Below are 22,874 nucleotides of genomic sequence, written 5' to 3'. Positions count from 1 at the left end.
AGTACTCCTGGTGCACCTCTAGAGTTGTGTGTCAGTACCAAAGAGTTAGTCAGAAAATAGTAGCATAAATGCTGCTTAATGGTGCAAATGAATAATCAAATCAGCTGTGACATTCAAACTCTGGATTTTTTTAAATATAGAAGTTTCCAAAGAGAGATTAAAAGAATTAGAAATACAGAAGAATTGCAAGAGAATTTCATTGGTAAAACTGTATTTTTATTTTTAAGTCTTTTAAAATATTTTCAGGCTTTTTTGTTTGCACGGCGTCTCCTCTTAATTGGGCAGGCGCTTAATGGAGATGATAGATGGGACAACCCAAGGGGCAATATAACACTTTTATTAATGTGGCATGTAGACTCAAGGGAAAGTATTCAGGGACAGGTCCTGAATATACACATACACAGTCACATCAGAATGAGTGAGAAGAGAATCAGGCTCTGTGCACTCATGTGTGTTCGGGCTGGCTGGGTTCAGCCTGTACTTAAATCATTAGCTGACCATTGTTAGGTGGGGGTACAGTATAATGCGGATCATGTTATGGCTTTTGTTTTGGGTGGGGAGAGCAAGAGGGACTAAAAGAGCTGATATCCTTCCTGCTCCCTAGCTGGGACTAGGAAGACTGATGGGGGTAAAAAGGCATTTTAAAAGCTGAGAAAGGAAAGTGTTTTTTTCCATTCACAATATCAGTGAGATATTTAGAAGTTTTTTCCTCTCACAAAGAGCTGCTCTAGGCCTTTTGGAAAATCTTCCACGTATCACCCTGTGGCTTTTTCAACAAGGTCCTGGCTATATCTATCTATCTATATATACATACACACACTTCTTTTGCACACACAGGTGTTTACTTTTTTCTTGGAAAGGATCATAAGGAAAAAAGACTTCAAGAATGACACTTCTCACAGCTTTGACTTCTGTCACAGCCTCATTTGGAGTTTTCAGGCAATGACAGAGACCTTTTGGGGAAGTTTGAGAAACTGGGGGTTATGACCTATCACTTCTTCATCTCACGGACATAAGAAAGGTAGGCCGCTTAATATGGCCTTCTAAAGAAGAGGTCAAATTATCCTTTGGACAGAGAAAAAGAGGAGGCAACAAAGGTGCCAACTCTGTCCACATATCTATTCAAGGGACACCATCATAGGACCTAACCACATCAGCCACACCATCAGGGGCTCATTCACCTGCACATCTACCAATGTGATATATGCCATCATGTGCCAGCAATGCCCCTCTGCCATGTACATTGGCCAAACCAGACAGTCTCTACTCAAAAGAATAAATGGACACAAATCTGACATCAGGAATTACAACCTTCAAAAACCAGTAGAACACTTCAATCTCTCTGGTCACTCAATAACAGACCTCAAAGTGGCAATTCTTCACCAAAAAAACTTCAAAAACGGACTCCAACATGAAACTGCAGAACTGGAATTGATTTGCAAACTGGACACCATCAAATTAGACTTGAATAAAGACTGGGAGTGGATGAGTCATTACAAAACCTAATTTTACCATACTAATTTCCCCCTACTGTTACTCACACCTTCTTGTCAACAGTTTGAAATGGGTCATCCTCATTACCACTACAAAAGTGATTTTTCCTCCCTTGGTATTCTACTGTTAATTGAATTGTCTCATAGACTGACACCCCACCTGGTAAGGCAATTCCCTTCTTTTCATGTACTATGTGTATATACCTGCTACTGTATTTTCCAGTCCATGCATCTGATGAAGTGGGTTCTAGCCCACGAAAGCTTATGCCCAAATAAATGTGTTAGTCTCTAAGGTGCCACAAGGACTCCTTGTTGTTTTTGCTGATACAGACTAACACAGCTACCCCTCTGAAATTTGAAATTTAGGAATTTGTTTGGTTTTTTAAATGATTCAATTAAATTAATGTTTCACACAAACAAACTTCATGGGGTGCACACACACTGCATTTGGCAAATATATTTCATTATTGCTACTCTGATTGGTCAGATGGTATTGGTTCTGTTCCTTTATTCGGTCTCTTTGGAGCCTTGAAATAGAACAAAACAAAAAACAGATAACTCTGGAAATATTCTTTATTCTGGGCCTTTGAATCTCTCAGAGAGGGGGCAGGAGCAGTTTTAGAGCTGAGAGGAGTCAGTCCAAAAAGATTAGGGAAATGTAAGGACATTTCAAATCTTTTCTTTCCTAGACCACTTGAGTCAAGCGATGCCTGGGACATCATTGCTGGAAACATTAGGCTACTGTCATAATATTATAGGGTGGGTGTGACGGGCTGGATCACAGAAACCCCCTTGGGAGCTGCCACCGGATGCGCAAAGACTACCCCTGCTCCTGTTTTCCTGCCAGCTCAGGACTTCAGCACCCTGTCTTGCTGAGCCAGACACTCCCCCAACACAGACCCAGGGTCTGAATTACCTGCCCCAAAGCTGCAGGTTTACCTGAAAACAGCTCACAGAAGTGTGCTTGTCTTTAGCACTCAGATGCCCAACTCCCAATGGGGTCTAAACCCAAATAAAACCGTTTTACCCTGTATAAAGCTTATACAGGGTAAACTCATAAATTGTTCGCCCTCTATAACACGGATAGAGAGATAGGCACAGTTGTTTGCTCCCCCACGTATTAATACATACTCTGATTTAGTTAATAAGTAAAAAGTGATTTTATTAAATACAGAAAATAGGATTTAAGTGGTTCCAAGTAGTAACAGACAGAACAAAATAAGTCACCAAGTAAAATAAAATAAAATGCGCAAATTATATCTAATTAAACTAAATACAGATAAGATCCTCACCAGTTCCAGAATGCTCCCTTTTACAGGCTAATCTTCTTTTAGCCTGGGTCCAGCAATCACTCACACCCCCTGTAGTTACTGTCCTTTGTTCCAGTTTCCTTCAAGTATCCTGGGGGGGGGTGGGGTGGAGAGGCTCCTTCTTTAGGCAGCTGAAGACCAAATGGAGGGGTCTCCCAGGGGTTTAAATAGACTCTCTTTTGTGGGTGGAGACCCCCTCCCCACCCTGTGTAGAATCCAGTCACAAAATGGAGATTTGGAATCACATGGGCAAGTCACATGCCCATGCATGACTCTGGACTTGCAGGTAGCAGCCATTACCTACATGCTACCTTGAATGTCCTCAGGTAGACTTCTTATGTGGATTGGAATCTTCCAAGCTCTTTTGTCTGTTAAGTGCTCCCTGATTGAGCACCTAATTTGCACATTCCTTTCCCAAGAAGTGAACAAATGTTCTAACTAAGGCTACTTAGAAATCAAGCAATGATACAGCCAATGTTCATAACTTTGAACACACAAATGGTGCCTGCATACAACTAGGATGAACATAACCAGTAGATCATAACCTTTACATAGATATGTTACATGGCATATGTAGCAAAACCCTATTCCAGTTATATCATACATACGTTTATAAGCACCCCCCCATAAAGCCTTATGGGGTACACTGTCACAGTAGGGACAGACTGAAAATTAATTTTCACTCATCATATTCACATAGGTAATTGCATGTGGTGTATGTAATCACAGACCCAAAGAGGAAGGGGTGTAAGGGTATGTTGGGGGAAGATAGATATTTCCAGAGAATGTTTGTGAAAAGGAAAGTGAGCAGAGACTGACAGCTGAAACTGACAAGGTTTCACACTGCTGTTAACAAGCTGATAGAGCCCCATGTAATTCGGTGTACTGTGTAAATGTACACATTGCCCTAAGAAAAGAGAAGGGCATAGCTGAGGCATTCTAGTGGTATCTGAAACCCACTTATGGGAAGCAAGAGGCGCTCAGCAAGAAGTGTATTTGAACCCCACTGTGGAGAAGACAAGCACAAGGGGCCCAGTACAGAGCATGCATCACCAGAATTTGAGTATCTCAAGCGTCTCATTTTGATATTGCTCAAGTGGGTGAAGCTTATTTTGTGGGTGGAGCTTAGAAGAGTAAAACCACAGGGTTGGTTTTCCGTTTGACCCCTCTCTATAACTGATGTGTGCAAATGTATTTCCATCGAGTAGCTTGCCTTATGCTAGCCACAGACACACCTGAGGCATTGCTGGCCTAGAAGAAGGACTTCCTGAAGAAGAGATGGCACTTGCAGTGCCATGGAGCCTTCTGGTCTAAACTTAGTATTGCTTGGAAGCTATATCTTAGTGAAATGCTCCATCTAGTACCTTGCAACAGGGTGCCCTACCATCTGGAAATTTTGGGTGAGTGAGAGTTTTGGCCTTAACATTTTGCAAACTTGGGTGCATACAGTTAGGGATGTTTGCACTGGCTTGGATGGCTCTCCAGCATGCTCCCAAAACAGGAGCACAGCAGTTTCTCAGGGTATAAACCAAAGCTTCAGATAAGGAACCCTCCCTGTCTACGTACAAATGAAGTCAGAATGAAAGCCCTTTTCTGGGGACCAGTCAGGAAAGCAAAATCTCCCTGAGTTTGAGAGAGAAAAGACTAGACAAGCCACTCCTTATTTTCTGTCTCCTGTTATACATGGTACTTAGGCCCACTAGGTTAAGAAGCTCCTGCTCCAGCTGTTCCCCAGACACTTAACAGCTCCATATTCTCGTTCCAAACGAGCAGCAAGCCTGACACAAAAAAGAAGAGGTTTAACCCTTGGCTCTGCCTAGGTTACCTTGGCCCAGCTACACAGGCCAAGGAAGCAAATGGTTAGTGTACCTCACGACACATGTAAATTTCTAATGAGGCACCTAAAAGCAGCCTCTTTTTCAGAGATGCTGACATAGGTTTGTTTGGATACAGTGGTGCCTCAATGCCATGATGATGGCTGCACAAAAACTGCCAATAGGCCAGTCAGCCAGAATCTATGAATTCCCCAAAGTTGTCAGTGGTTACCAAGAATACAGCTCTGTACTAGTGATGGACCCAAACTAAACACCTCACATTGAAACACCCCAGAACTTCGAAGAAATTTGGAACCTGTGTTGACAGGACTGACTTTAAAACATAACTCACATTTAACTATATGTACTGAGCAGCATCAGATTCTAACAGGCTGAAACTGATCCTCGGTGCAGTGTCTTTATGATGAACAGACTGGTGTCAAGATACCCCTTTTTATAAAGAGAACTATGTACAGAAAGGATTTAACAAACTTGCTGCTGCTCTGTGTAGCTGCAGCCTGCAACTGCCCTGTGCTGGGCTTCTTCGTTAATGTCCCAGCACAAAGCATGTCAACAGAAACCAAAGTCTGCAAAAAGAGTGCACAGGAAGTGTAGCATCTCTACTCTTCCTGGAGGCCTTGCTGTATACCACACTCTGCAGAGGGCGAGCTCAAGGCCTGTGCATCACTTACCCCTCATGTAATGCTACCCAGCTAAAGTGGTGCAGAGCCTACTGCTAAAGTCACTTTCAGAGATGGATCATTCCTTCTAAACCAAGCTTCTAGTTATTTCCATAGAAAGGTATTCTATTGCATTTTTGTCCACTAGAGGGAGTGCTAGGCTTATCTGTCTACCTCAGGGTTTAGAATCATGGTAGCTGTTTAGCTATTTTAGAGGTTTGCAGCTTTACTGATCTTAAAAGTAGACAATGTAGATGATGATAGTTTTCTACTTGTTCAATTAAAAAGTATTTGTCAGTCCAATCAAAGTTATCACATGATTAATTTCAGAACTTTTAAGAGGAGCTCTATTCAGGCATTGTAGGAAGGGCAATGAAAAACCACAATTAAAAAAAAATAGACTTCTTTAGCTTTGTCTTTTATCTATCCAAGTATCTGTTGTAGGTATTACTAAGGGACTGGTTGTCATAATATGGTCCTGATCCATTGAGGCACCTAAGCATCTTTAAGCTTTAAGAATGCAAGAAGTCCCGTTGCATGAAAAGGACTATTCATGTCTTTAAAGTTAAACATATGCTTGGATGGATCACATACTATGGGCATGAACCAAAGCCCATTGAAGTCAATGGAGAACTGTACCTCCACTATTAGACTCCTCACTTGTTGAATCCCATAGAGATCAATTCTTTCTGGTCCTTTTCAAGAGCTACACGCAACCACTAGAGAAAATGATCAGGCAACTGGAATCAAGTGCCAGCAAAATGTAGAGGGGACACAGCTCTACTTATCCTTCATCCATACAATCACACCACTACCACCAAAATGGCCCAGCGACTGGACAAGATCAGTTCATGGACAGAACAGTTGGCTGAAGCTGAACCTAAATAAATGGAGGTGATGGTGATGGGCAAAAGAAAGCCTTTGAAGAGTTAGCAGCCACAGTGCAGTCTGCTTTCATTGAAGGTACACACATTGGTCAATATAGTCTATACTTTAGAACTCTTGGATTCCTCACTGAGGCTATGCTCTCATATAGCAACATCTGTGAACAACACTTTCTACCATCTCCAGTTGGCGAGGAGACTGCATCCTATCCTGACATTATTCACACCTTTGTCACCTCTTGGGTGCACTATTGCAATGCAATATACCTGGGCATGAAGCCTTCAGTGCTTAGGAAACTCCAACTAAAAGAGAACACTGCAGCACATCTCTTCAACAACACAGGCTATCACGATGTCAGAAACTGAGAAATGGATGGTCAGGCCTAGTGATTGGAGCATCGGCGGTCCGGCCGAGCAGTCGGGCCTGGGGTTGGAGCAGGAATCAAGAACGGGGTTGGAACAGGAACAGGCACAGGGTGGGGCTGGACAGAAGCAGCAGGGGATATTCTCTCTGAGGTAGCAACGTTGAACAGACTGGAATGGCTGCTCTCTTTGGGAGTTTATATCCCTGGCCTTGGGGTCACCTGGTTAGACCTTTGCCTGTGGACTGGCTGAGTGCTGGTTGATTGACATGGAGCCCTCAAATAATCAGGCTTAGGAACGACTCAGCAGGCTCAGGCTGTGGGATGACTGAGCAGCACTTGTCAGGCTCAGAGACGACTCATTGCACGCAGGCCCATCAAACCTGTTCTCCACCCTGTACACTGGCTTTCCATAGGATATTGAATTAAGTTCAAAGTCTCAGTCCTTAGCTTCAAGGTGCTTCATAGCCTGGGGCCAAGATATTTAAAAGGCCACCTAAAGCTTTGGGATGAAGACCACAGTTGACAACTCTGTTCCTCTGGCACAGTGGAACTCTCAACAATAAAGGTAAAGCTCAACCGCATGGAAGGTAAAACTTTCGCGGGGTCCAGTCTGAGACTATGGAATGAACTCCCCCAGGAACTAAGGTCCATCACAAATTCATCACCTTCCACTCTAAGTGCGAGGCACATTTATTTGACTTTGCCTTCTCTAACATTAATACATAGCAACGTGCATACAAAAAACAACACCACACAACCCTACCACCAGAAGACACTCCACTGCATACAATTCTCCTCCTGGGGAGAAAATGAGAACACAAACATGTGACAGATGTTAGGCACATTGCATAATGCACTACTGGAAAGCACTCAGTTACTACAATGATGAGTGTGGCATAGGAACTAGAAAAGAAGTGGACTTCAGTGGTCTTTGGATCAGGTCCTAAATTAGCTTCATATTCAGGAATTAAAATTTATAGTATTAAAAATAGTGTACCTCAAAATGTCTATAAAAAAAAAAAGTATGCGAAGGGTAGTTCTCTCAAAGAATCTGATTCCTTACAGTGGAAGAGATTTGAATACAGGAAAAAATGTAACCATAAAAGTGCTAGTTCTAAATTGCTGCACAGAAATTTAATGTATGTTAGTGTGATAATTATACCGTAAGCCCGGGCTTTTGTAAGCTTATTGTTCAATACAGCTGTCTTACCATATATGGCATTCAGGTGATATTTACAAGATCGATGGTTTCTGCATGCAGAAATTAATTCCAGCTCTTGTGGATAAGACACTGTAGTATTCATGACTGAGCTGGAGACCTGTTGAAGTGAAACAAAATACCGTACTATATTGTTATCAGTGAGAAAAAAGAATGATTCCCTCATGCAGCTTGAGCAAAACATTAAGAAAGTAGAGATGCAATTCACACAAGAGCCATCTAAATCTATTCAACTGGAACAGAACAGCAAGGAACGCGTGTGACCAAATTTGTTTACACTGAGCTAATCTGCCTTTGATTTTAAGTACACAAGGGCTTTAAATGAAAAGTTATAAGGCTTCTAATTAAATGCCGGCAATACAGAGTACCTCAACTTCAGGGGAAACTGATTTGGAATAAAAATATTAACATAGTGCCTGATCCAGAGCTTCCATTGAAACCACTGGGAGCTTTTCTACTGACTTCAACAGGTACAGGATCAAGCCCATAGCCTAACCCCCATTGGAGAGTCTTCTTTTATTCCCATTTATCCAGCTCATTGTTTTGACCCAATCTGAAGCTCTGGGGATGCTTTCCTGAAGTTAGAGGCACAATTTATACCATCTAATGCATTGCCAGCATTTCAAGCAAAGAGGTTCAAAGAATTAGAAGCAGAGATCCAACGCACATTTCAGACGAGTTCAATTCATACTGTTATAAATGGAATCATAACATACATATAATCTCACTTTCGGTATGGAACACCTTGGAAAGCATTTCTTTAATTTCACCTCTAACAGGATGTGCATTGCTTTACTGCTTAAATCTCTCCATATCAAGTCCCCCCCTCTAATAAAATAAATAAATGACCAAGCCCAGCAGTTAGAAATTGTTGATGTGCCAGATTGCACAAACCAGCCCAGCCTTATTTCTAGGGGGCATTCCACAAATAACTTTCATTATGTATGGGATGTTTCTGATCTGTTATCTTGAAAGAAAAAAAAAAGGAGCTCTAATGCTTCTATAATCTCATGGAGAAGGCATTTGACTGTGCAAAGCAGCCATTTATATTAAAGGTCATCAGAACTGTGGGCTGCAGACAGATTTGACAGCTGGGTTCACAGAGCATATAGAACAGAACAGAATTTTAGATTTCAGCTGCACCTTTTTCATCCCAGATCACTTTAGAAAACAAAGATTTAGATTCCGGTGATGCAGTGACTGCATAGGCAAACCTCGACAGCCATTATGAGTCAGGCAATAACTCACCCACATCCTTGGACTCTGGAAACTATTTTATTGAGACAGGCAATGGAGAAAAATGAATTGCCATTACCTTTAGTATTCCTTATAGTGCATGGCACTTTTTGTTCCCTGTAACAGAACTCTACAATATTCAATTTGCCATACTGCCAAACTTCCCCACAGTTAATTTTAGTTAACAAAAAATTACATACAAGTTACAAAATTAAATAAAATCAGAATCCCTCTCCCACAAAATTAGTCAGAGTGCCTGAGGTTGGTCCGATGATCATTTCACTGATAAGACTTATTTGACTTTAATGTGTAAATAGAAACTTGGTTAAATATATTCCCTTGCTAATATCTGGGAATTTGTTTCAAAAAAGGCAATGACCTTCAGAATGCATCTTGGGCCCCTGTGATTTGATCTGTGCTTTTGTCAATGATTTACAGTATTCTGCAATGCTCAGAATCTGGAGGTTTTTCTATTCTACCCATCAGCACTGGAACCAAAGGGTCTCCAAGCCAAAGGAAAAACTTGTTTTCAACTATTTTATATGAAATATTTACATATGTAAAAGAAATGTGGTGGAGCCTGAATGAAGTTTCTCCTCTGATTCTCTTGATAGCCTATCTAATATGTCAGGATACAGTTACCGCACATAGTGCGGTAACAGGATTGCCTTCCCAGAGGTAAGTCTATCTCCATATAATTTAAGATACAGCTTTACATTACTGTCTATCTGGCTAGCCTATCAATTCAGTCTCAAACGGAGGCATATGGGCACTGTTATCTGTAAACAGCTACCAGAAAAGAATATTGGCAATCATCCAAATAATGGTCTAGTAATTGGCGTTCCTTGTTATATGCACTGTTTGTATGTACTTTATTCTTTTAAGGGAGAATATTCATTTATTTTAAATTTACTGTGCTATATTTGTGTATATTTGTGTAGCTATCTCCTCGATCAAGCTTTATTTATAATTAATATTTTGCTTTCAATTGTAGTGGTTGCAACACTACAATTGTTTCATATTTATGATTTGAATGTTTAATCAACATTATTTGATTTGCTTAACATTCAAATAATGAATTAAATGGGAATTATATATGTCTTTATATTTATTTCCCATTTTATATCTCATTATGAATGTCATTTTGGCTTTAAAAAGGAATAAACAAGTGACATTTCTTTAAAGAAAACAGTTTTATGACAGAAAAAAGATTGGATTTTTCTACAGTTGTTAATTGCAAACTTGTTTTAAAGGCAAATATGATTTTGAAGGCTCAAAAAAGGTATCAGTGATAATTGGAACATGGAGGCAGGGAGGACATAGAAAGAAAAAATATGCTTGTTAGAGATACATTTAATTATGAAGGCTTACTCTGGTAATCCCTTCTGAAAGTGAACAAAGCAGAGATTTTTGATGTTTGATGAACTTATCAAACAAGGCAGAATAATGAAGAGGTAAAATTTTAAAAGCTAGGTGAAGGTGAGCCAATTAAATACTTTATGAAGTGCTGAAGGATATAGCCACCAAGGATATAGGATATAGCTACTGTCAGGATGAACATATATGTTTTCCAGAGTGTTCTGTCTTCAGGTTTCTGGTGTTTGTCTGCAGATCCAGTGTGTTTTCATCTAGCACTGATCTGTATCCATAGGCTCCTTTGCTGAGCTTGTGTGTTTCATTTAGTATTCTCTCTTCTCAAGCTTCCGATGAATCCCTAATGTACCCCATACCTCCTCTAATTATCAGTGTTTCTCTTTGGACCATAGTTTCTTAAGTAAAACAGATTGCTCATTAGTTAATCGCCCAAAATAATCATCATGCTGAGGGTTAGAAATAAACCCACAAAATGTGTTTTGAGCTAAGGCAGACACAGATATTTTGGTACAGTAGTCCACAACACAAAACACTGCTTTATACAAATACAAGTTGTAAGATTGAGGGGCAAATGCTCATAAGTACTGCTCTGGGTGGTGAGACAAATATTTTACTGGTGCTATGAATGAGCTTCTTTGAGGATCTGATCCAAAGTTGAAGTCAATGAGAGTCTTTCCGTGCACTTTAATGGGCTTTGGATTAGGCCTACAGAGAATTGTTTGTGCACACTGAATTTCTGAACCTTATACAGCATTTTTTTTTTTTTACTCCTTATGTGGCTAAAACTCCCTTTGAGGACAATGAGAGTTTTCCTTGAGTAAGAAGTGAGTGAGGAGTCTTGTACAAGGCCCTCTATGCCTCAGCCTTAATAGTTGTTGAGTGTCCTTTCTTTTGGGGGATTTAGTTTCCCTATATGCGGTAGTGTACAGTGCATTTCAACAGTATCATTAAATTAGACTGTAAAATTATAAAGCGGATTCCATATACTCACACGGATATTGTTTGGTTGTGTTATCAAAACACTGGGGCAAATTACTGGTTGGTGTAAATGTGCCGAGCTCTGTTGACTTCAGTGGAGTTTCACTTATTTATACCAGAAGAGGATTTGACCCTTGGTCTTTAGAGATTTGAATTGTTATTTTCCTCTCAGTTATACCGATAAAAATCCAGTGTAATACACTGACGGCAAAGGGATTTCACAGGCATAAGGAAGGGTAGAATTTAGCCCAATCACATTTAGAATTGTATTGACATGGTTTCATTCCATCTGTGCATTTCAGAATCATTTCCAAATTTCCATTAATGTTTTTAAACTCTATTTTGACACTGGAATGCCATGTTCATGCACTTGCAATTACATTATCTTGACAATTTTGGGGTGAGCTGTGAGAGGAAAAGCAAAAAGGATTTCACTCTAAACTTTTATATTTTTGCCATTCCTCCACTTCACTACAGATTATTTTGCTTTCTTTTTCCTTAATGTAGTAGTTGCACCGTATCCGTTTGCAATACCCTCTCCTACTGTATCTTCTGTGCCTATTATATTCATAGCCTCCACCTTAAAATTTCCTCACATTAATTATATGCTTTCCTTTACAAATTGTCCTCAAAAGAGACTTCAAGGTCAAAATGCTGCTTGTTATTTTTACTTGGATTCTCAGTGTGAATTCAAAACAGCTTCCTCTTCCATTTCCAGCATTCTGTTTCTGACCATCTTCTAGAACATGGGTATAATCCATTATTTATTAGGAGCTTAGTGGGTATTGTAAAAACCAAACATAATCACATACACCATTCTGGAAAAGGATGTAATCTATTGGTAGAGCAGGAAACAGGAGATCAAGACATTCAGTTTCTGTTTTTGCTTCTGCCACTGGCAAATTCTATTGGTCAGATTTTTAGCTGGTGCAACCTGGTGTAGCTTCAATGACCCTCAGTGCAGTTACACTGATTTACACCACCTGTGGTTTGGATCCAACTCTCTCCAGCAAAAGTTTCTAGTTTCCTCTAAAATCTGTGCTTGTACGGAAAACGGATATGATTTTCCTGCTGCTTGGCTCCACAGCTATTACCTCTTCTTAAAACTCTACTCCAAAACTTAGGCTGGTATCATTTAATCTCTTCAGAAGAACCAGCAGAGATGTCAATACCCCGGCTCCTGTGAACTGTCAGCTAAGCCAGTGGTCAGAATGGACGGGTTGCTTTCCTTGCCAAGAGAAAAAAGTAAGTCTCAACCATAATGTATTCACTTATCTTCAGATGTGTCTGTAATGAGCATGTACAGAGATTAATTATATGTATTATGCATATTTATAGTTTCTGAAACATCCAGTAAACTCATCCAAATATGATAAACATTCTCTTGTATTAGAAACACGGGGCCTGAGTCACCTCTTACTTACGCTGGTGTAAATTAGGAATCATTTCATTTAAGCCAAAAGTGTTACTAAGGTGCAAAACTGGTGCAAAGGAGAGAAGAATCAGGCCCGCAATATTTGGCTAATAGTTTTCTTCTTTATCTAGCTGGGGTTTAATTGAATTTCTGTTGACTCAATGCAAATATTCAGATATAGAAATGCTTTGAAAAGCATTCGTTCATCAGCTCTGTTTACTCTGATTTTTGTATCATTTCACGTGTTTCTTCACAACTATTAAGTATTGGTCATAACTTCTATTTTCCACTTATATTGTAGGCAGAAACCAAGAGGTCAAGCATATGGAATGAGTGGGAAAGGAAGAGCCATACTCCAAATGGGGTTGCTCTTCCTCTTCTTTTTGTTCAGTTTGATAGGGAGCAGCATCCACCATTAATCAGCCACAAATGCTGTGCGCCTTTCAGGATCTCAGTTGTGATTTTTGTTTGTCTGCATCTGATATTCCTATAGCTCACACCACATTCCACTACAAAACATATGTAACTGGAAAAGCTTAATGCCACATCAAAGGCATAGAACAAAGGCACAAGGTCCAGAATTTGGAAAAATTAACTAACTTTACCAGGCATTGGGCCTAATGGAACAGGAACATTAGTTAAAATGTGTGCAGTTAACAGAAAATGAGGGCTGGAAAGTTTACATACTCCATCCGAAAGGCCTGCGGTACCTGCATGATGTTGAAATTAATAAGTAATCTATTCCACCACTGTAAAAGAGCCGCTTAGTTCAAAATAATAGGTGTTATTCAACTCAGACTGGTTTAAATTAGGAGTAACCCCACTGAAGTCAATGGATGTACACCAGATTTACAACAGCCCATTGTCTTTCACCTTATTTTCATTCTTGCTAAGCCCTTTAACTTCCATAGCTGGCTGCAGTAATATTTATTTATTCCTAAATAATTAAAACACTTTCTAACAGGTTAATTTATAAAGGAGATTTGTTTTTACTACTACTTAATATTTAATCGAAATCTTATCATTTCTGGATATAAAGTTCTTGTTAATTGGCCAATTTCTTTGCCTATTTAATGTGATTTAGTACAGATACAGAACTTTGCTACAGCCTGCCAAGTTCAAAGGGAGTAAATGCACTGGTCATCTCTGGGATGAGGCAGCATGCCGAGCAACAGAAACATGTGCAGCAAGCCAACGCTGTGGAAAAGATTTTCAGTGTGAGGAGACAGGTGAGTGAAATGCTATCGGGAACAACAGCAAATGAAGTTTGGTCCTGGATGAGATAGAGTCAATAATGAGAACAATGGACCAGTTCCTCAGCGCAAATTCTCTGGCTAGATTACATCTCCCATGATGCACCATGTTGTCTCCTCATGGTAAGGGAAGGGAATGTGTCCTATGAGTCCCTGGATGTGGTGCATTGTGGGAGGTGTAGTCTGCCCAGATTTCAGATATTGGCTTAATCACAACTTCTCTCATTTCAGGTGTTCTTTTTTTGATGAAAAATTAAAATTTGTGGGAAACAGATAGCTTTCTTGAAAATTTTGTTTTGTCAAAAAAAAAAAAAAACCCCACAATTTTCTATCAAAAAAGCGTTTTGACAGAGAATTTTTCTACCAGCACGAGCTACAGCAGAATCAGGAGATCAGGTGGCTGTCCCTGCAAGATGGGGTTGCATCAGTATAGTTTTTACTTACAACACAATAGTGCCAAGTTCTGCTTTCTAGTATACAATACCATTATAGATATTAGGAAACATGTGCACCATATCTAGGGCCAGATCTTCACACCAATTTACTCCAGCTGCAGATATGTCCCTTCATTTTCAATGGTACAAGTATTCTCAAGTTGTGCCTCGTGCAAACATTCATTTCTGAAATATAATTATTGTAACAAATTCCCAAAACACCTTCTGCAACTCGAACAGGCAAAACTGTACATTAACCTGACAGTTAATTTCACTTAGCCAACTGAAGAAGCTACTTATTCTTGTAGTTCCTATTCAGGAATATGATCTTAGATAATTAACATACTGGAGCATCAGCAAAATGAACTTGACAAGATTCCCACAGTGGATCCATTATTTAGAACTTAGGAGGTGTCCAACCCAGGCTCCACAGTTGTGCGGCACTGCACATTGCAAGGGAAAGTTTTAGGATGGTTTCAAGTTCAAACTCTGCTTTTCTCTAAGCAATAAGGCCCAAATCCTGGTCCAAGTAACCCAGATAAGCATTAAGAAGATTTGTAGATGCAGGGAGGGAATAATCCTTTCTTCCAAGCTATAGTGATGTAGCAGAAAGCACTGAAGTAACTCTTGTGGCTCTTTTGCCCATCGCTGTAGTGAAGAATAGCTAGCAGATTACAGATCCACCAGCTTGCTGGCCCCCTAAACTCCTGCTCAAAGGGGTGTATGGAGCCCCATGAATCACAAGGAGTATATGCCCCCTGCCTAGTCTTCTGGAATCCTGCCCCGTCTCTGCTGCAGGCAGAAGACAGCAGTTCTACTACTGCAATAGCTTATCTCTACCTGGAAGGGTGAGAGGGCAGTGTGACTTCCTAAGATATAGGAACGGACAGACTGGGTCAGATCAAAGGTCCATCTAGTGCACTATCCTGTCTTCCAACAGTGCCAATGTCAGGTGCCCCAGAGGGAATGAACAGTGCAGGTAAGACATTGTAATACATGTGAAAAACAATAGAGTGGTCACCTTTAATAATGCCACCATTTGCCAGCCCTGACCACAGAGGTTTCGCCAAGCTTTCCTCTGTACATGAATAGGGGTATTGTAAATGCCAGTGTGGGGGTAACTTAACAAATGGTGACTTTTTAAATGGTGGCCACTGTGCAGTTTTCTGTGAACAAGACAGCAAGTTCACCTTGCCTACTAGCTAAGAAAAGATTCACTGACTCTGGCACAGGGCAGTGTAACTTAGTTCTCCCTACACCTGCTGGCCTCTTGAACCAGAGTGGGGAATTCACCTTGAAGGGAAGCAGGTGGCCTATGGCAGCTTAATATCCTGCTGAGGGAATAAGCTGAGTCACTGGATCCCTGGATGCTCAAGCCATACTGCTACCACAGCCAGGGCTGCCCACACTTAGATGTCTCCTAAACACCACACCACAGAAACACTAACCCAGGAACCAATCCCTGTAACAAACCCCGTTGCCTACTCTGTCCCCATATCTACTCTAGTGACACCATCAGAGGACCCAACCACATCAGCCACACCCTCAGGGGTTCAATCACCTCCACATCTACCAATGTGATATATGGCATCATGTGCCAGCAATGCCTCTCTGCCATGTACATTGGCCAAACCAGACAGTCTCTACGTAAAAGAATAAATGGACACAAATCAGACATCAGGAATGGTAACATACAAAAGCCAGTAGGAGAACACTTCAATATCCCTGGATATTCAATAACAGATTTAAAAGTAGCCATCCTACAACAACAAAAACTTCAAAAACAGACTTCAAAGAGAAACTGACAAGCTACAATTCATTTGCAAACTTAACACCATTAATTTGGGCTTGAATAGGGACTGGGAGTGGCTGGCTCATTACAAAAGCAATTTCCCCTCTCTTGGTATTGACACCTCCTCCTCAATTATTGGGAGTGGACCTCATCCACCCTGACTGAATTGGCCTTGTCAACACTGGTTCACCACTTGTAAGGTAACTCCCTTCTCTTCATGTGCCAGTATATTTATGCCTGTATCTGTAATTTTCACTCCATGCATCTGAAGAAGTGGGTTTTTTACCCATGAAAGCTTATGCCCAAATAAATCTGTTAGTCTTTAAGGTGCCACCGGACTCCTCATTTTTGTGGATACAGATGAACATGGCTACCCCTCTGATACATGTACATATACACTTCAGGTCGCTGTATTAAACGCCACCTTGTATGTAACGGAGAGCCAGACTGTAGAGATGGATCTGATGAGAATAACTGTGAGAATGAAGATACTGAAAGCCTCTGTGAAAACCTAGACCCAATTCCTGGGTCTGAAAGGGCAGCTCAAGGGTAAGTAATTAATCTATATTTGCTGTTCTTGCAGTCAGGCCAGGATTACCTTTTTTATGTTGCTCTTATTCAGTAGTAGCATCATTTTTCTATTAATTGAGCTCTGACAGCGTGCATGGTGCTGTACAAAACAGAAGGACAGTATTGTCCCTAGGACTTCAAAGTCTAAACGGTACAGCATGAGTAACAAGGGAGGCAGCATGCTGTAGCAGACAGGGCACTGGACTTTGAGTCAACAGACCTGGCATGTGATCCAAGTTCTGCATCTGACTCACTCTGTGAGCTTGAGCAAGTCACTTTAACTGCAGTGCAGACATGCCCAGAGAGGTTAACACCTGCAGCTGGCCTGTGTCAGCTGACTCGGTCTCACAAGGCTCAGGCTAGGGGGCTATTTAATTGCAGTGTTGACATTTGGGCTTGGGCTCGGGCTTGCCTGGCAGTGTCTAGAGCCCAGGCTTCAACCCAAGTGTCTACACCTCAATTAAACAGCCCCCTAGCCTGAGGCCCTGATTATGACTGAATTAGGTTAGAAAGAAGTGGAATCTAAGACAGGTATCATTGGCAAACTGTCTATGATGGCATCACTTATACACACACACACACACACACACACACACATACATATACATATACATATACATATACATATACAGCCTTATGTGAAAGAGAATAGGAGCTACAGTATGAGAATGTGGTCATTCATCATTTAACTCTACATTCGCTTGATCCAAAGCCGCAGAAGTTGGTGGAAAGACTCCCAGTAAGTTAAATGGGGTTGGTGGGGCGGGGGGGGGGGCGGGTTTGGAAGAGGCTCCAAGGGAGTCTATCAAAAGCTTATCAGTCCACATATTTATTTTGTTTTCATTGTCATAGACTACTGTAATGTATATTTCCCTCTGCAAAGCACACAAAAGTAAGTGTTCAGTATCTTCATAAAGGAAAGTCATGCTTCACCAAGCTACTAGAATTCTTTGAGGGGATCAACATGCCTGTGGACAAGGGGGAAAACCATTGGAGACAGTGTACTTAGATTTTCAGAAAGCCTTTGACCAGGTCCCTCACTAAAGGCTCTTAAGCAAAGTAAGCTGTCATGGGATAGGAGGGAAGGTTCTCTCATGGATTGGTGACTGGTTAAAAGATAGGAAACAAAAGATAGGAATAAATGGTCAGTTTTCAGAATGGAGAGCGGTAAATAGTGGTGTTCCCCAGGGGGTCTGTACTGGGACCAGTCCTATTCAACATATTCATAAATTATCTGGAAAAAAAGGGAAACGGTGAGGTGGCAAAATTTGCAGATGATACAAAACTACTCAAGATAGTTAAGTCTCAGGCAGACTGTGAAGAGCTATAAAGGGATCTCTCAAAACTGGGTGACTGGGCAACAAAATGGCAGATGATATTCAATGTTGCTAAATGCAAAGTAATGCACATTGGAAAACATAATCCCAACTATACATATAAAATGATGGGGTCTAAATTAGCTGTTATGACTTAAGAAAGTTCTTGGAGTCATTATGAATAGTTCTCTGAAAACATCCAGTCAATGTGCAACGGCAGTCAAAAAACCGAACAGAATGCTTGGTATCATTAGGGATAGCTAATAAGACAGAAAATATCATATTGCCCCTATATAAACCCATGGTATGCCCACATCTTGAATACTGAGTGCAGATGTGGTCACCACATCTCAAAAAAGATATATTGGAATTGGAAAAGGTTCAGAAAAGGGCAACAAAAATGATTAGGGGTATGGAACGGCTTCCGTATAAGGATAGGTTAATAAGACTGGGACTTTTCAGCTTGGAAAAGAGATGACTAAGGGGGGATATAATAGAGATCTATAAAATCATGACTGGTGTGGAGAAAGTAAATAAGGAAGTGTTATTTACTGCATCTCATAACACAAGAACTAGGGGGTCACCAAATGAAATTAATAGGCAGCAGGTTTAAAAAACAAGGAAATATTTCTTCACAAAACACAGTCAGTGGAACTCTTTGCCAGAGGATGTTGTGAAGGCCAAGACTATAACAGGGTTCAAAAAAGAATTAGATAAGTTTATGGAGGATCGGACCATCAAAGGCTATTAGCCAAGATGGGCAGGGATGGTATCCCTAGCTTCTGTTTGCCAGAAGCTGGGAATGGGCGACAGGGGATGGATCACTTGATCATTACCTGTTTTGTTCATTCCCTCTGGGGCACCTGGCATTGGCCATTATCAGAAGACAGAATACTGGGCTAGATGGACCTTTAGTCTGACCCAGCATGGCCATTCTTATGTTCTTGAAGAGAATTTCCACTTCTGAGGAATTTCTAATTCTACTTTCATTTCAGGCTACCAAGTTAGCAAAAAGCTATTGACAAACTGAAGGGAATTGAGAGAAGAACATCTAAAATGGTCAAGGAGCAGGAGGAAATGACTAATATGGAAAGACTAAGTGAACCAACTATGAATAGTTTGACTAAGTGAGAGCAGTCTACAAGTATATGGAGGGTGTTAACACCCAAGGGGGAATAGGTAAATGGGAGAACAACTAACAGAAGAGTGATGAAATTAAGAAACAGAACATTTACTTTGACTATCAGGAAGAACTTTGTGACAGTGAGATGGATTAGGAGGCTGTGAAATGATTTCCCAAGGGACTTTACGGAAGCCCCATAATTTGGGACATTTTTATAACTCTACCTGACCAAACACTAGAAAATGAACTGCAGAGAACCATGTTGTATTGGAAGAGAGATGAACTGGATGATTTCATTAGTGTCTTCCATCTCTAATTTATGATTGTATGATACTGTCTTTGAAATAACAGGCTATTTGTCTCATTTTTAGTCAGAGAGAAAAATCGCTTTAGTTTAGTTCCCACAGGAGAAGACAAAAATGGAGGTGTGTGGAATCAAAACCTCCCATTTATGAAGCGAAAGATCCTGAGTCATTGCTATCCAAAGCAACGTAGAGTCCAGTGTCTGAGAACAGAATGTATGTAAAGTCAAAGTGAGGGGGTAGGTAGCAATTTTTTTGTAATAGCAAAGAAAGCTATAGTTAATTTCTGGATGATGTCTCTTTTCATTAAAGATACAATGTTCTTACACAAGAAGAAATGCAATTTGTATACGATCCTAAGTATTATGGAGGCCAGTGTGAGTACATTTACAATGGAGAATGGCGGGAATTGAAGTATGACTCTGCATGTGAACGTTTGTACTATGGGGATGATGAGAAATATTTTAGAAAACCCTACAATTTCCATGTATATCAATTTCTAGTAAGTATTTAAGATGTTAATTTAGCAACATTTTCTCACTAGGAACTGAAGTTTGCCTTAGAGATGTTATGTAGATTTTCTCAGGATATATATTACAGTTATTTGCAGCAGTAGAAAGATAACATTGAAGACCTACTTTCATGGATGAGCAGCCTCATATGCTCTGGGGCTCTTACTGAGATTGTGCATTTTGATACAAGAGATTACTAGGGCAATTCCATATGTTTTGGGGCCAGGACTCCCCTCAACCAGGGTCTCCTTCAAATCCTTCCACAAACCCCACCTTTTCCACCAGTCTCTAAAGCAACAATCTTCTAGTTAACAATAAACATTTGTACAACATAGTTATTTTAAAAACCCACACATGAAGGAACTAATGTGATCCTTGCTGCATCACCCAAGCAACCCTATTACTTATTCTGGTTGAGTGGACGAGGCACTGAACTGGGTTTCTGCTCCCAGCTCGGCTATTAACAAGCTATGTGACCTTGGACAAGTCACGTCACCGCTCTGTGCCTCAGTTTCCCCATTTGTTAAATGGGGATGATGGTACTTGCCCACTTTTACAGTGCTTTGAGATCTGCAGTCTGGATGACAAGTGCCATAGAAGAGGTAAGGCACCTCCCTCCCCCACTTCTGTCTGTATAATGCTGGAGTTTTAAAATTCCACCTGTCCTGCTGGGAGCTTCCTACACTGTAGGGTAAAGTCATCATTGCCATGGTTAACAGTTAGCGTGCATTGACCACTGCTTATCCTAATCATCTCTGTTACCTTGTGCTCCTCCTGTCAGATTGTTAGACCCACTTGTTGGCTATAGTCTTTCTTAAACTCTCTGGGGCAGGGAATGCCTCTTTGTTACCGGTTTGTACATTTCCCAGCACATGGGGGCAGGGGCCTTTAGGCACTAACACAAATAATAATTAGGGAGGAAGGATAATCTAATGGTTAGGGTACTAGCCTAGGAACTATGGAGATTTTGCTCTGCCACAGACTTCCTATGTGAGCTTGGTTAAGTCACTCAGAGCCAGATTTTCAAAGATATTTCAGCACCTAAAAAATACAGCATGGTTTTCAGCCTAGCATGGTTTTCAAAAGCACCTTCTTACCATTCCTTTCTGATGCTGAACTCTCTCCATTCATTGTATGGGGGGCCTGGGCACCTTGCTTGAGGCTGAAGATTCCGCTGGGTGGCAGACAGCCTACGTGTGAGGCATTGAGGTGCTGAGCAGAGTATCTTTAAGGATCTGGGCCCACAAGCCTAAGTCCCACTGAAATAGTTTTGAGTTAGGTGCCTAACTTGCTTAGGATCTGTAGTATGAGGTCATAAACACAGAAAGCCATGCTTTAAGCACCTACTAGAGAACCCTCTTGCCAGGAAGTTCCCACATTTAGTAAGCTCCCCGTAGGAACCTATCGTGAGTGTGTCTGTTAACTGTGGAGAAACAGGAACTCTATAGCCACGCCACATGGACTTCTGAAAATCCTAGAAGGGACCTGTCTGCATTTTTAGGTACCTTTGAAAATCTGGCCTAGGCCATGTTTGAAAATGGGTCTTCAGCTTCTAAGTCAATTTTGAAAATTTTACTGTGCATTCCCACAGAACACACACTTCTTCCTGCAGTGGAGATGGACTTTTAGATTAATAAATTTTAAGGCCAGAAGGGATCATTGTGATCTAGTGTGACCACCTGAACAACACACCCTGCAGGACTTCCCTAAATTACATTCCTGCTTCAAGTCCAGTTGTTGTGCTTGAACTAGAGCATATCTTAAATATTTGCAGTCATGAAGAGCCATTGGTAAATTGTTCCAATGGTTAGTTGCCCTCACTATTAAAAAATTCTACCTTATTTCCAGTGTGAATTTGTCTAGCTTCAATGTCCAGCCATTGGATCTTGTTTTACATTGGTCTGCTAGACTGAAGAACCTTCTATTATCAAATTTCTGTTCCCCATGTAGGTATATATAAACGGTGATAACAATCACCCGCTAACTTTCTCTTAGATAAACTAAAGAGATCGAGCTCCTTGAGTCTCTCAGTATATGGCATGTTGTCCAATCCTTTAATCATTCTTGAGGCTCTTCTCTGAACCCCCTCCAATTTTTCAACATCCTTCCTGAAGTATGGACCAGAACTGGACACAGTATTCAGAAGTAGTCACACCAGTGCCAAATGCAAAAGTAATACAACCTCCTTACTCCTCTCAATATTCCCTGTTTATACAGCCAGGGATTACATTAGCTCTTTTGGCTACAGTGTCGCACTTCAGGCTTCTGTTCAACTGATTATCCAACCTGACACTCAACTTTTTTCAGTCACTGCTTGCCAAGATAGAGTCCATCCTGTAAATATGGCCTGTATCTTTTGTGCCTAGATGTATGAATTTTGATTTTGGCCATATTGAAAGGCATATTGTTTGCCAGATCCCAGCTTATCAAGCAATCTAGATGGCTCTGTATCAGTGACCAGTTCTATTTGTTATTTACCACTCCCCCGATCTGTGGGTCATCTGCAAACTTTAACAGTAATGACTTCATGTTTTCTTCCAAGTCATTGATAAACATTTTAAATATTTAGGGCCAAGAACCTGCAGGACCCCCAAGAGAAAAAAAAACACCTATTAGATGATGATTTCCCCATTTGCAATTATATTTAGAGACGTATCCCACTTTCAACACGGCAAACATTAAGTGGATTAATTGTGTCATTCTAGTTTATTAATCAAAATGTTGTGCAGTACCAAAGTTAAATGCCTTACACAACTGTAAATATGCTACTTCACCATAACGTTCCCAAACTGTATTTTCTCTGTA

The 22,874-nt window shown here is 40.7% G+C and overlaps 2 protein-coding genes across 3 annotated transcripts in view; one reads left to right on the top strand and one right to left on the bottom strand.

Moving 5' to 3' along the window:
* The window catches only part of LOC113406518 (FYN-binding protein 2-like), a 64,213-nt gene extending 54,929 nt beyond the window's left edge, over positions 1-9,284 (bottom strand). The window contains exons 1-2 of the mRNA XM_029911590.1: positions 9,202-9,284; positions 7,757-7,865 (exon numbers count right to left, since the gene is read on the bottom strand). Coding sequence (XP_029767450.1) covers positions 7,757-7,768 — 12 coding nt within the window. The 5' untranslated portion in view covers positions 7,769-7,865; positions 9,202-9,284. The remainder of the gene's footprint in view (positions 1-7,756; positions 7,866-9,201) is intronic.
* A 152-nt stretch (positions 9,285-9,436) lies between these two features.
* Positions 9,437-22,874, top strand: part of LOC113406487 (complement component C8 alpha chain-like) — a 42,442-nt gene continuing 29,004 nt past the window's right edge. Inside the window, exons 1-5 of one of the 2 annotated variants that reach the window (XM_026651716.2) lie at positions 9,437-9,679; positions 12,478-12,598; positions 13,852-13,996; positions 16,651-16,795; positions 19,870-20,059. In XM_026651716.2, coding sequence (XP_026507501.1) covers positions 9,570-9,679; positions 12,478-12,598; positions 13,852-13,996; positions 16,651-16,795; positions 19,870-20,059 — 711 coding nt within the window. In that variant the 5' untranslated portion in view covers positions 9,437-9,569. The remainder of the gene's footprint in view (positions 9,680-12,477; positions 12,599-13,851; positions 13,997-16,650; positions 16,796-19,869; positions 20,060-22,874) is intronic. The other variant, XM_026651717.1, reaches the window with a different exon arrangement.

This window comes from Terrapene carolina, unplaced genomic scaffold (assembly GCF_002925995.2).
Source record: "Terrapene carolina triunguis isolate 2854851 unplaced genomic scaffold, T_m_triunguis-2.0 Scaffold102, whole genome shotgun sequence".
Taxonomy (NCBI): Eukaryota; Metazoa; Chordata; order Testudines; family Emydidae; genus Terrapene; species Terrapene triunguis.
This window is presented reverse-complemented; position numbering and strand designations above follow the sequence as displayed.